Raw genomic sequence first — 15237 nt, forward strand, 5'->3', positions numbered from 1 at the left:
GGAAAACAGAAGGACATGCGGCCAACAGGCGAGACGGGAGGACGCAGCGTGCACGACAGGCACCACATCAAAACGGACATCGATGGGTGTCGCGAATACGCTTCACGATAACTGCAATGCATATTCGATACCTACAGACACATAAAAGCACATTGTCTTCTCACTATCTCGAAGCTGCAAAGATGTGAGTGAATACCAGAGACGACTGCTGCTCAGTGTCGGTCACGAGTCCTTTACCTGCAGCCTCATGTGTGGCTGTGGGACTCGCGCCGAGCGCCGACGAGTAGAGTGCGTCACGAGTGGAGCACATTAGCGGTTCAGCTTATCTCTGTCCCACGGTGCGCCAATCATGCGCTACGGATTGGCATCACTCACCTGTACGCTGGGCCTGGACCCCCGCCACGGTGGTGAGACCATGCGTACACTTGGAGTGACAGCCACATGCCTGGCACCTGGCAGAGAATACCACCCGGAACATTGGTTTCAGCTCACAAGCTAAATTCATATCACCCAGACTGCGTGGGCTTCTGGCGCTTCCAGAGAGACCGGCTATATGTCCATCCAACCCACATACCAATATAACCTTTAACCGATAGTCACCTCAGCGCGGCCTTTCTGATACACCCAGGTCTAAACACTAGCTGTGTGGGTGCTGTGTTGTGTGTTGGTGTCTGTGTGTGTGTGTGTGTGTGTGTGTGTGTGTGTGTGTCGCTCGCCGCTGCTGTGCCTGCTCGGGTCTCGTGCGTTGTTGTCCGTCGTGGCGTGGCCCGTCGTGTGTGTGTGTTTGTGCCGTCTCGTCAGTGCTGTGTGCTGCTGTGTCAGTGCCTGGCAGCGCTCGATCGTTGCTGCCTGAGATCAGTACGCACGGCACCGAGGCTGGCATTGGTCCCTTCGAGATTACAGCCCACTGCGTGCTTCACCCCATTCCTTTCTTCTTCACACTTCATCGCGCGCTGAGTCCGTTCACATACGCCAGCACCACACGGTCGGGCACCCCGCCCCAGGCAGTGGACAGCATGTGGGAGGGGTATGGCGGACCTTGGGAAGCACTCAGGAGACCGCGCTGTCTCTCTCTCGCTGGCGGTGTCAGTACGTAGTAGCTATGGGTGGGGATCTAGCAACCCTCCTCCTAGCGTCGGCGGTGGCCTCAGGGTCGTCATATGCCGCCACTTGACTCCGGATTTCGCCCAGTGTCCATCACCTACAATTTGGGCTGTATACATGTCCTTTCCCTCGTCCACTTTCACCCCTGCCACTTTGTAAGTGATGAGTCGCTCAGTGGTTTTCCTCACCTACATTATAAACACGCTTGCTACAACTCATCGTGGACTTCACACACGCCAGTCTCACTATTCGACAACTCTCTCCTCACCTTCTGCATGTTGTCGCGCCTTGCTTGCGAAAAGGTCCTACAACGGCCCTTAACGAGGCCGCAAATCTCTCGCTCTCGTCAGCTTGTAGGGACTGCTTTGTGTATGTTGTAACCATCCTATTCATCTACATTCTACCACACCTTAGCTAGCTAAGACACGTCAGCGCTCATCGCACTTCGCAGACCACTCACACTACATCATATTGCTCACATCAGCATTACTACATGACGAGGCACCTCACGCTTCGACAAGCCCATCACAGACACACGCCACAGCAACACCCTATCGGCTCTCCGCACCATCTAACAATTATGGCTCAACAACTACGCTCGCTACATGTGAGACAACAATCACCAACACCACTATCAGACTATCGAACCACACACTCACCCAGCCGGGTCACACGACACACACACACACACACACAACAACCATAATCGCACTAGTAGACGCTGCGGTGTGCACCATTCTCTGTCGGGTGCCAGCCCCTTACTGTCACAACACACACACAACACACACACAACACAACACTCGGGCGCTGACTCTACGTGAGCTCCTGCGCTAATGCCCGTCCAGCACTACAGATGTTCTCGCATAGGAGAGAGAAAACACCCAGCACCTGCGAACGAGCGTTCCACATCCGCACATACGCGGTTATTCTTTGCATCGAGTGCACAAGGAATCCGGTGTGTGTCGCTGTTATAACTTCGCTAACTCTCCGTCTGGGCGCTGATGCAGTGGCGCAGGTGTCTTCTGCTGAGGTTGTGTTGATTCAGATCATCCGATTGGTCAATCATTGCCTCTACGAGTTCTAGGCTCAGTATTTCTCTTGGAGTGATTCCTGCCACTCATCTTATACCTTGCGATTGTGCCTCATATCACGAGGTCCACGTGAACGACATCTTATTCTGCGCGCTTTCTGGATCTGGTCTTAGTCTGCTCGTTATTATCACAGTCACTACGACCAGACACACACAGCCACATCGTGCCCCTGTACGGAAGATAAGAGTACGGGACGGACGGCGGAGTAATTGTGAGTCTGAGCGCGATTAATCTGAATCTCTCACTCGTGAGGTGTCGGGGTAAGACTCAGCTTGAACTGTTAGTTATATTGTTGTGTTAGTGTGCGCGTTCGTGCGACTATGTCGTGGCGATGCGCTCGATGTGTTGCTTACGGGGTTCGTGAGCTTAGGTTAACTTTGGTCAGGTCCACTAATACGTATTTGTGGTGGTAGGACGGCTTTATAATTCATGTTCAGCTGACATTCGGTTCGCAGAAAAGCAATGTTGTCGTTCACCACGCGGGTGATCTAAATGAGGTTCAACCGGCTTGTCGGCGACTCGGTGTGGAACGACGGCTTTGGGCATGACCGGCGACCTAGGCTTTCTGCGTGCATTCTTTGTGCTGCCATGTGAACTATCCATTAGGAGCATCATTGTATGGGCTTATGACTCCGCCTTAGGCCTGCGGGCTGGCTCTGCCTCCTCTGGGTTGCTAGCCTGAACGCCAGTCGCGTCATGTCGCCTCCTCGTGGGCGCACTCAGCACGCGTGGAGGGTTTTTCTTGCCCGGAGCGGCAACTCCTCAATTATGCCCCAACCTCGATTTAGAATCAACCATGCGGGACGGAGAAGAGTCAGGAGAAAAACAAATAAGATGGCTGGCTTATTGATTGTCGGGGGATTTAATTAGTCATGAGGAGAGCTCATGTTTTCTAGGGATTTTAAAAATATTTAATGTGTTCAGTTCTCCTGATGGCGGAAAAAGGCTTCCCGGGCGCCGCAGTGGTTTAATCTGTGCTTGCCAGGTTCTTAATACCGACTCCCTAACTTTGTGTTGTTATCCCTTCTGTTTACGTCTGCTTCCCTGTCTTTCTCAGGAGTCTGATGGGATTATGCTCTGGGCATCGCGGACCGTGCTGCACACACACACCACTACAACGCACTATCACACACACCATTCGACAGTGGCCACAGCAGAGACACTAACAGCAAGACACCATCACTACTCATTTCACACCACACACAACCACTCACCACACACCATCCACACACACACATTGGCATGGATTAACAGTCTGTGCTGTCCAGCCACTTATGACGTGGTCGCCTCGGCTGGGTTTGAGAGTATTTTGAACAACACACATCCTACATTTGCTCTCATTACTGCTACCTGGCCCAGTACATGCTAACAATGTTCTCCTTTCGTTCGCGTCCCTTCTTCCTTCCTGCTCAGTCTCTTCCGCTTCACTTCTCAGTGCCTCGCTCTGCTCTTAACCTTCTCTGTATTCGCTTGCTATCGTGTTCCTCTCTCTCCTCCGGTCTTTCTGCTCTCTTTCTGTACCCCTATATTATCTCTCCTCCTATATCTCTCTCTCTTCTGTCTCTCTCTCATCTGCTTCCTTAATCTCCTCTTCACTCTTAATCACCCTCTCTTCTCCTTAGTCTACTCCTCCTTCTCTCCCTCTCCCTTCTACTCCCTCAGTGATTGTGACTGGGGAACCACTGAGTGGGTGTGTAGAGAGAGCAGACATCGACCAGACATGCAGGGGTGCATGACTCGCCTCGCTAGCATGACGTAATGGGCACTGTATCGGTCCGTCCCCACAGAGCGCTTTACAGATCTCAGTCACGCCGAGGCTCTCTAGAAAGCCGCACAGCAGCCTATCAGGTGGAAGGGTCGAATTCCTCTACAGCACGCGTGGACTACAGCTGTCCTACTGATTAGTCACGCGAATACCTATTTGGTCAATCTTCTTACCGGGCACATTTCTCAAATATATTAGTCCTGCTGAGTACCGCTCTTACTAGAAGGAGCACTATGCGTCATAACAGTCCCTCCTCCCTGGCGGATGGGTCTGCACGTCGCTTGCTCTTCCACACTCAGCCTAGACCCTTCTACGCGCCGCACTCGTCAGCTCGTCCTCCAGCCACCATCAGGTGGTCGCCTCGGAGTTGCCCCTATTTTGATCTCAGGTAGCACGCTATGTAGGTTTTCCATACAGGTCCGACATGGTATTTGGGGTCTCTTCATGCGCGGACCAAGCCACCAATTCATCTTGTGGTGTTAAGACGCGCCGGGAGGCAACACACAACTTACCTGCTTACGCATAGGACCGCTCTGAGACATTGACATGAGTTACTAGCGCTTACAGAGCTTACCAGCTACATGGTGTGTAGACATGTCTATCACGTACGGTTGTATGACGGTGGTAATGAACTATTTTATACCACTCTCTGAAACGACGCGTGGACGATGTTGAGGAGTCTAGTAGTCACACAAACGTTGTGTAAGAAGACCTTGACCTAGCATCGTTAAGTGGGCTCTCCACAGGTTATTAACACACTTTAAGACTGTGAGGGACATTAACCTGATACTTCGCTAAGTACTGTTCCAGGATTTGACGATTTGGGAGCGGAGCTCGGTATGTATTCTACAGCCACTATCTTACCACATTCAAGCGGCATCGTTTAAGACTGGAAGACCTACGATTACACTGGACCATTACCTAACGACCACTATGAGAGGGTTGGATAGATCACTTGAACGTGCACCATCCTATAAAGAAGGTCTAATCGTTTAGAGGTGGCCTACGTCACTATACGCACTTATTCATATCTCTTGAGAGCAACTTCTGGGCAGAGAGCGTTATAGCAGTTACGATGCTAGAGACTCACGTCTCAACCTGCGGGTGATGTGCTAGGAGGATCTGAGCTTACGATGTGACAGACCCAAGTCTCGCCATGGCATTCGCGACTCATGCTCGCACTCACAGGCGTGTTGAGCGGCATAGTGCGATTTTGTGGCCTTCCTGTGACCGCTGTCACTTCGGGGCACCCCGAGAGGTAAATCGACACCTTGTGGCCCAGCTTTCTGCGCACACATCACCCACCAATGGCCTTGCCGTTGTTCTGACTTTCACTTGCTATGGCCCCCGTGGTCTCCTTTTGCCTTGTTGGGGTGCATCGTTCTGCACCAGCTCCCCCCTCAGTTCTGTTTTTTTATTATGCTACCTCACACTTTGCCTCATATATCTCAAGTCTTCGGACTCGCGAGTACATTAGCAACTCTCTAGCATAGTATCATCACCTCAGCAGTTGTGTGGTGGACAAAACAATCAAATTTGTTGTGTGGGTAGGAATTAAGCCTGAGGACAAATGTAACCTATATCCATTCCCTGAATATCTCATATCCATCTCATGATGTTGTTAGCCAAACACGGTTCCAGTTAAGATCTTTGCGCACAAGTTCCCAGCAAACATATAGGCACGACATCATTGAACACGCCCCGGAGCGCGCTCAGTCTGTGACGCACCATTGTGTGGAGAGGATTGGTGCATACATGGTCCCTTTGGTCATCCTCGCTAAATTCTCAATGTCTTCTGAAGATATTCCAATCTATACAATAGTGGGTGTATGTTTCTGCTTATTTGCATTCATTGTTTGGTGTATATTTATTCTAACTACATGTTTTTCAGCGACTGTCTTCTCACCTTCACTGGACTGGAATCTGAAGGGCTGCACATAGCACCGTCGGTCGGATATTCAATGGTCCTGCCGTTGGGGCAACCTCCAGATACCCCTACTCTTCTTGGGTCGTTTATCCCCGCCTCAACCTCGGACTACTCTGGTTGCCTCGCGGGTTCAGCACACATGATAGCCCTATGAGCCCGCCTGACCCTCCACCTATCACCTCCTCTAGGACGACACAGGCGCTCTGATGAAACCATTCGCGATCTTACGAATGTAGTAGGACTATGTGTTGGTTTACTATCCTGGGCTTTGTGTATTTTTTGTGTTTTGTAGGGGGTGTTTGTGTTGTCTTCTCTGATATGTGTTCGCTCACTCTGTCTTCTCCTCGCTCACTCATCTGTACATGTTACGGCACCCTATATTTGTTTATCTTGACAAGAGACGCTAGCCGATATAGAACCACATATAACTTTGTTTGCAAAGTAGGCAACTCTTTCACCTCTGTAAGCGCTTGCATGCGATATTGCCTCTGCTTACATATCATTCGCTATTGTTACAGCCGACTTAAGGGTCCCCCATGTGTTGTAGGGTTGTCCATTGTGTGTGGCTCTCTCTGGTTATTCCCTAGGTCTAGTGATAGGGTGAGGGGGTTCAGGTCTCTCGGTTATAAGCTTGGCCTTTATTGGGGGACCTTTTTATGGTGTATGCGCCTCCTTTGTGTCAGGGTATAATCAGTGCGTTCCTAGTCACGTTCCCGTTGGAGGGTCATATGGTTGTATGTCTGCTGGTGTACCGCCATCTTCCGTCGCGCAACATGTCACTTTAGAGTGGATAAGGGATTTTTTTTTTTACGGGTGTATAGGAGGCTTGGGGTCATGGGGTAGGTGTTGGACTCGGGGCGGTTAGGCGCCATCTTTTGTGGTTAGCAGTAATGGGTTATGGTTTTAATAGGTTACAGGGTTTTAGGGTCTAAGGGTTTATGGATGGGTTTATTTAATGTTTTTAAGGGTTTCTTGGCTGTTCAGCGCCTTCACGGGTTAAAGGTTCTCCAGGGTGTTAGGTGGCTTTAATGTGTGTTAGGGAGCTAGAGGTTATGGGTTGTGATGCATCGAGAAGCTCCTGCATTGCGCTGGGAACAGAAGCTGACGGTGTACGCACGGGACCATTGACCGTGTACTCTCTATTCTTAGGACGCTCTTGGGCGCACACCACTCCACAGCCTAGAGTTATATATGTCGTATCACTCAACGACATGACGACTGTAGTTAGCCCTGAATACCTTTTGCAACTCGGTCTATTTCTGCGTGACACTTCCTTCGCATAGATGATCTTCTGGTTTTGCACCAAACTTGAGCCATAGCCGAATTGTGTGTGAAACGCATTCTTATTTGACACGGACAGGACGTCGGAGCGCTACAGGTAGACCCCGCACGAGCGTGAGGCGTTTTTTGAGAGAGGGGCGACGAAGGTTAAACCTAGATAGTAATTATGTATCGAGCTTTTCACTTTAAGTTTGGATATGTCCAAAATGTGTTGGAATAATAGCCCTACCTATTGTTCTTTGTTTTCGAAGCGGAGCACCTTCTTTCCACGATGCTACAAGTATACTCTTTGACATGAAAGCTCTGATTAGAGGTGTATGATGTGGAGTTCCTGAGTATGTGGTGCTATAACGCATCCTTAGTTAGGCTGAATCTCTGCACTGGACTAGCGTTCGGTGACCCTTCATCTCACAGCAGTTCTCAAGCGTGTCAGCTTGGTCGTGGTTTCGTCTATGAGGAGCATGAGTGACTCGGCCTTTTGGCACGATGGAGTATAATTCGGGAGGTAGATCAGCCTCTATGGATCTCTTTTGTACAATCACCCGCTGCGATCTTCTAACTGGTCGTTCCGTGGCTGTCTCCATTGTTTTATCCATGAGACATATACTACTGTTTTGTATTCGCGCGTCGACTGTCCATGGCGTATAGGAATTATGCGTTTATATGCTCCATACTGCCTCTCGGGATCCTGGACCGTGTAATTCTTGTTGTAGAACGGAGTCCTATGCGCTAATGTGACAGGTATAGTTGTAATGTTAGGATATCGGGTCGCTAGATCTGCTTTATCTCCTACCAATCTGGCACTCAACGTTGACCATTCTAGCGTTATCTTGATTAGTTTGTCAGAGCCAAGTCGTCCTCGGAGCAAATTATTTCCGCCGGTGTGTGTGGTTGTCTCTAATTCATTCTGTGGAATCTCGTTTTGACGGTATTAAAGACAGTATTATACTACGAATCAAACTCATCCCTGTAACGCTTTTTCCAAATCTAAACTCACTCCCGGTATATCTCATCAAGGCTCTTGTGCCATCACTGTGGCCCTGGGCGCCTTGTACACGGGTGGCCTTTTTGGGCCCCTCTTATGTGGCCTGTCTGCGCCGTGTCATTATCGGGAGTTAGCCCCCGCTCTCTCTACGGCGGCTCCCCAGCGACCGAGGGGCACATCCATCATGCCGCATTATTTATACTAGACATTTGTGAGATCTTGAAGGCAGTCGTTTATGTTGTAGGCTCGTGTCTATTTTGTCGATAGCACTGATGATAGTGATGTTGGTTATTGTTTGTCGCTTTGTTTTGGAGTGTTTTACACTATGTTGCATTTAGGAATGGCTTACGATTGTGGTGTATGTCCTACATGCCTCCCTCCTTTTCATTCACAGGTATGTTCTCAGTGAGAGCATGCACAATAGGGTGCTCTCACACAGTACGGGTGACATCGTTCAGACTATTTTATGATGCCGACTCGTCACCTGTCCTGTGGCACTGCTCGTGACCCTCTCATTACACACTTCAGACTTATCTTAACATTATGTGCTCAATATTAATTTTCTTGAGTTGGGTTTGCTTCGCAAGCGGTTCCAATCTTATATGCTATGGCGGTCTTTCATTAGGGCGTACACTGGTTCCTATTCCGTAATTAATCGTTGCAATATCCTTTTTAGTGGAGGGGGGTGGGAGTTTTAGGTAGGCTTATACCTACTAGACCAGTTCTAAGGCTCTGAGGCGCCGCTTCATGGTATACGTACAGATTGTGGGCGGCTTAAGGCATTCAGCGCGGTGTCTCGATTAGGGGGTTTCGGCGATTATTCGACTCTCTCACCTACGGGTGGTTGGCGCGGGAGGTTTGCGTTTCATCTGCTAACCTGTTACCCATGGCAGGCTTACAACGCTTCTTTGTGTCACCTGAGGCCAGATTCGCTTTTAATGCACACCTATTCCTCTTCGAGCGATCGCCCAGTGGTCTTGTCCCTGGCTGAACTCAGCCTTGCCTACCAATGAGAACTAGGCCCACAATCAGAGAGAGAGGAGGGAAGCTACGTATTAGGGTGAAGCCACGTGTCTTTCTCGCACTGTTGTCCTGGCTGTGCTTCATAGTGGCATTTCCATTATCGCTACATTGAGCCCCCTGCGGAGTCGTCTCGCTCCCTAGAGCACACATGGAGTGAGACGTACGCAGATACCTGGCTGAAGGAGCCCATATGTAGCCCATGCGCAATAACTCTTTCTCAGGGCTTCACCTTCCCGCTCGTATTGTATCTGCACATGTCAGGTTGCTACGATATAGTGCAATTCCATCATGTCTTTTCACCCGTCTCGCCGCCAAAACCGCCTCGCTGTACGTAACTCTCGGTGTCCGTTGTGCTGCGTAGTTGGTGCTGTGGGGTGGCTTTGTTCCTTGCTGCTCTGGTGTGCTCGCTGGTTGGTTTGTGTTCGATTGTTGTTGTGTGTGTGTGTGTGTGTTTGTGTTTGTTGTGCGTCTCCCTGAAGATGGTGCTCGATGTGTGACGTATTAAAGGGAGGACACTGCATTTGGGTTAACCATCCCCTCCGCTCCGCAACTCTATTGGCCTTTGAGAGGGACACGACCTCACAGGGGTGCACTCGTTCACGTGCTACTTTTGTTAAGGTGGGGCTGCTCGGCATCGGGACTGCAGAGCACCCTTTTGGCAAGCACTGTGCGCGGGGAGAACACACACACACACAATCAACACAGTATCTTGTGCTGCCGTTGCTTCCGCAACGCGACCCACGTTATCCACTATCGGACTAAGCTCACACGCACATGACTTACATCACGCACACAAAACCAGCGACACCGCCCAGCACGTTTTTTCCCCCGCTTCCAGCTCTTGTCGGTCCCGGTTCTGTGAGCTTCTCCATTTTTTGGTCCCCTCTCCCGATGGTTCGCCACTGTTACTGGCGCGTGTACGCGATTCTTGTCTGCACTTCTAGTTTCTACCCTGCCGTCATACCATACAGCACACATCACAGCTATCACACATCACACACACACACACACTCACACACACTTAACACACACCACACAGCACATCATCAACAGAGGGAGAGATGAGATCTCGATGTGGATGTATTAGGGGAGAAGGGGTGAGTCTGCCCGATCGCTCGGGCTAGGCGCGCCCCTGCCAGGTCGATGGTTGTAACGTTGACATGGACGGAGCTAGGCGGACAGCTGGGTCATCAATATGGGTACGAGTCCATGATGGGTCTGCTCCAACTCCGCTGTACTGGTGCGTTGGAGCGTTTGTGTCACACGTGCTCGTGATACTTTTCATCCTTTGTGGATCTCATTGAGGTGGGCATCGGTGATTAGGCCGTCTGTCACTGCTATTTTGGCCGCACGCCTCCCATGTTGTGCTGGCTGTTTCCGTCTGTGGCCTTGAGCTAAGTAGCTGTTTTTAGCCTACGTATCACTCTAACATTCCGGCGCTCTATAGCTAGCTGTCGGATAACTCCAAGACGCCCTTCCAGTCCTATTTCTATGTCGCCAGGACAACGCCGGGGTGACACAGACGCACGTAGGCACTCGGAATGGTGTATTGCTGTAGTCTGTGAAGCTACAGCACTGAGCTATCTTGAGCATCGAGCACCATGAGCATCAGCGCGATCATCAGAGAGAGACGAACGCCGTAGTTTGCCCTCCTCCTGGGGCTCCGGTTGTCGGGGGCGCTAGTTTGCCGGTACCACAGAGGCGGGCATGCCACGCACACGAACCAGGATGCTCTGCGATTGGTGCTCTGTACCATGTTTGAGTGTTTTTGGGTGCCACACACAACATCACATCATCATTATCCAGCCCACTCACAACGTACATGCGCGGCGGTATTGCGCCTTCTGCTCCCCAAGCGCCTGATCTGTCGAGCGTACGAGGCCACACTATCGCTCACATTCAGTCCCACGTGCTGTGTGTCCCGCTGCGCCGTACGCCTTGTCCACACTTCTCCTCTACTGTCCCGTCGTGTGATCGGGGGCAGTCGCACATCCCACTACTGCTGATTTTTTGCGTCGCCGATTCATCGTTTTGAGTTCGAGAACGCTATGACACACATAAGACACAACGAGATTCATCACAATTCTATCTACACCTACAGACACACACACCACACAACACAGACCCACACACACACACACACACTCCAGGAGCCAAGAAACAGAAAGACACACTACAGGGACCATCCATCAGACAGAGAGAAAAGAACAGACTGAGTGTGTGATTTGAAAGAGAGAGACAGGGACAAAGGGAGTGAAAGAGGAGTGTGTTGAGCATTGTGGTAAACAGCATGGCAGCTTGTCGTCAATGCCAGAGCTGAGATGCTTCAGTGTAATGAGCTGGGAGCTGTGTGCGTCGATACTTATTCAACAGTAAGTATAAAGTATTACTGTGATATACAGTTGTTCTCCTACAGAGTTAAAGGTGTGAGTAAGAGAGACAAACACAAACATTCTGTTGTTAAGCACTTCTACCATTACAAACCAGTTGGGTAGATTTATGAACAAACACAAACATTCTGTTGTTAAGCACTTCTACCATTACAAACCAGTTGGGTAGATTTACGAACAAACACAAACACACACACACTCACCTGGCCTACATCTACCGCAGTCCCTTCCGTGGCGCGTAGACACACACACACACTGCCCGGTGTCCGCGTCACACATCGTCCCCTCCACTGTTCCTGTGGGGTCACACACACACGGAACACACCCCTGGGATGACCACTGGGGGTCAAAGGTCGTGTTGTAGTAGGGGTCAGGTGTGAGGTCATCATAGAGGTCAGAGGTCGTGTTGTAGTAGTGTAGGGAGCAGCGTGTACACTGGGCACCCTCCACCCCCTCCCTACAGGGACACTGGGCGTTGACGGGGTCACACACACCCCCCTCCAGGGTGCCGCGGACGTCACACGCACACGCCAGACACCCCAAGGAGTTCCTCCTCTCCAGGCTGTGGTAACCACGGCGACACGAGTCGCAGCGAGGTCCCTCAGTGTTTTCCTAAGTGATATATAAAAAATGACTAGTAGATAAGATAATTATCAGTAATAGATGTCAGTAAACATATTCTCACACACTCACCTTACACACACACTGTCCAGTCTCTGGGTCACACACAGTCCCAGGTACGGTCCCGTCAGGCGAGCAGAGACACGGGATGCAGGAGCCCGCCTGATGGAGGCCATAGAGGCCCCTGGCACAGGAGTCACAGCGCTGGCCCCCCACCCCCTCCCTGCACTCACACTGCCCCCCCTCTGGCTCACAGAAGGGGCTGAGGGACCCCACAGGGTTACAGTCACACCCCACACAGCCATCAAGGTGAGAGGAATTTAACAGCTTGTAGCCATAGTCACACCTGTCACAGGTAAGACCTGAGAGAGAGCGAGAGAGATAGAAAGGAGAGAAAGCGAGGAGAGAGAGAGAGAGAGAGAGAGAAAGAAAGAAAGAAAGAAAGAAAGAAAGAAAGGGTACAGGATAGACAGAGAGATGCAATGTTAACACATTCCAAACTCAAAGCTCTGAAAGATGCAATCTGCAATACAACAACGAAGTGACTCTGTGACTAACTCAGCCTTCTCCTTGAATCATTTAATGTAGAGGATGTCAATATTAACAGCCATAAAAACTGGACCTTTCCCTCCTTAAAATACAGCCTGGTGAAATGTCTGTACGACTGACTGGTGCTTGGCCATAAGCACCCCTTCTTACAGCTAGACTCATCTATCTCCATCATCATCACTCTGACTAACAGAACTAGTTTATGTCTTAACCTAGATATTTTTTAAATGCAATATAGTGCTAAATCAACAAATAAGTAATTGTGTGAAGCATTACAAGAGTGTGTGTTTGCGCGTGTGTGTTTGCGTGTGTTTGCGTGTGTGTGTTGTTTGGTGTGTTGTGTGTGTGTGTGTGTGTTGTGTGTGTGTGTGGTGTTGGTGTGTGTGTGTGTGTGTTGTGTGTTGGTGGGTGTCGTGTGTGAGTGTAAAGTCAGAAAACGGCATCATTTAGGCAGGTCGTCTTTGTAGTGATGGAATCACCTCCTGAGGCGAAATTTAATTTTCAACATGAGAGAAAATAATAAATTACACTAGAGAGAGAGAGAGAGAGAAGAGAGAGAGCGAGGGAGGAGAGAGAGAGAGAGAGAGAGAGAGAGAGAGAGAAGGAGAGAGAGAGAGAGAGAGAGAGAGAGAGAGAGGGAGAGAGAGAGAGAGAGAGAGAAAGAGAGATGGTGTGTAGAAATAAGCAGTGAGGCAGAGAGAGAGGTAGGGATACCCCTCTAGTGGAGGCGTTGTAGTCTAACATGGATTCCAACTAGCGTCATATTGGGGCTTGGTATTAAAATAATAGACAATATGCCAGGCACCTGGTTATTAGAACATACATAGCTATTTTACCCTGACAGCAATATATCCCTGAATGTTATGCCAGGCAGCCCGGGAGAGCCGTTTGACGGCAGTGAGTACCAGTGGCCCCGAGCCACTTGGCCTTTCAGCTCACTCACCCAACTGCCCACACCTGTTTTAAATGAATTATAGAGTATATTAATGTACCCGTTTCTGCGTCCCATATTTCAAACCAGTGGTTTATAGCAGCACGTTGAAGGATCGGCAGAGTTGAACAATGTGGGTGTGCTGGGTTGGTTGTGTGTGAGTGGAGTGGAGTGACTGTGGTTGTGGGTGTGTGTGGTGTGTAGTGTGGTGTGTGAGGGACTGTGTGTGTGTGTGGTGGTGTGTAGTGGCGTGGTAGTGTGTGTAGTGTGGGGTAGTGTGTAATGTGTAGTGTGTGTATAGTGTGTAGTGTTGTAGTGTGTGTGTGTGTGTGATGTGGGGTGTTGTTAGTGTGGTGTAGTGTGTAATGTGCGTGTGTAGTGGGTTGTGTGTCGTGTGTAATGCTGTAGTTAGGTGTGTTGTGTAGTGGTGTAGTGTGTAGTGTGTAAGTGGTGTGTGTGGTGTGTGTAATGTGTGAGTGTGTGTTGGTGGTAGTGGTGTGTGTGTAGTGTGTGTGTGATGTGTGTGTGTCGAATGTGTGTGTGAAGTGTGTGTGTGTTGTGTGGTAGTTGTTGGTGTGTGTGTGTGTGTGCTGCTGTGTGTGTGTGGGTGTGTGACTAGGTGTGTGTGTGGGTGTGTGTCGTGTGTTGTTGTGTGTGGGTGTTGTAATTGTTAGTGTGTGTGTACGTGTGTATGTGAAAGTGTGTGGTGGTAAGGGGGTGGTATGTGTGGTGTGTGGGTGTTGTCATGGTGAATGGACACCGTACTAAAATTAGCTGTCAACAATAGCTGTCAACTGGTTCAATACTTTTCACTGTTCAGTGGTCCTTGCGGTTATGAACCCGTACCTGTCCCATACTGCTGTTTCAACTCTTTAATGATCGGCTATGAAAAGCCACTGACATTTAATTCCTGATTATTATTTGAACCTGATGGGCTCTCATTTATGAACATGTTGTGGGACATCTTTGGCCATGTTCTGTTATAATCTCCACCGTGCGGACAGAATCTCTTTCTCAAAACAACTACGGTCGGTGTGCAAGTCTGTTAGTTCACCACTCCCGGCGGATAATTGTATGTTTTGTTTTTATGGAGAGGGGGGGGAGAGGTGGAGGGGAAGGGGGGGAGGGGGGGTGAGAGGGGGGGGGGGGGGAAGAAGGAAAAGAGAGAGATCTTGTGCTCGGGTGTAGATTATAAAAGAAATGGCAAGATGTTCAAAATGTTCATAAATGAGGAGAATGGTCAAATAATAATCCAGGAATAATAATGTAGTTGGCTTTTCAATGCCGTCATTAAGAGTTGAAAACAGCAGGTTGGGACAGGTAGGGGTTGCCAATACCGCAGGCTGAACAGTTGAAAGTATTGAACAGTTGACAGTATTGTTTGCTGTATTGTTTAGTGGATGTGGTCATCACATGAACAGCAGCACACACACACACTTACACACTACACACACAATCACATTAAACACTACACACACACTCACATTAATCACCAAACACACACACACAACACACAACACACACACACACACAACACAACCACACACACACACCACACACACACACATCA

General features: G+C 49.7%; 1 protein-coding gene across 1 annotated transcript in view; it reads right to left on the bottom strand.

Moving 5' to 3' along the window:
* The window catches only part of LOC112070957 (laminin subunit beta-3-like), a 26755-nt gene extending 14392 nt beyond the window's left edge, over positions 1 to 12363 (bottom strand). Inside the window, exons 1-2 of the mRNA XM_070439189.1 lie at positions 12265 to 12363; positions 11770 to 12178 (exon numbers count right to left, since the gene is read on the bottom strand). Coding sequence (XP_070295290.1) covers positions 11770 to 12178; positions 12265 to 12363 — 508 coding nt within the window. The remainder of the gene's footprint in view (positions 1 to 11769; positions 12179 to 12264) is intronic.
* Between the last annotated feature and the right edge of the window lie 2874 nt (positions 12364 to 15237).

Source organism: Salvelinus sp. IW2-2015, unplaced genomic scaffold (assembly GCF_002910315.2).
Source record: "Salvelinus sp. IW2-2015 unplaced genomic scaffold, ASM291031v2 Un_scaffold1470, whole genome shotgun sequence".
In the NCBI taxonomy this organism is placed as follows: domain Eukaryota; kingdom Metazoa; phylum Chordata; class Actinopteri; order Salmoniformes; family Salmonidae; genus Salvelinus; species Salvelinus sp. IW2-2015.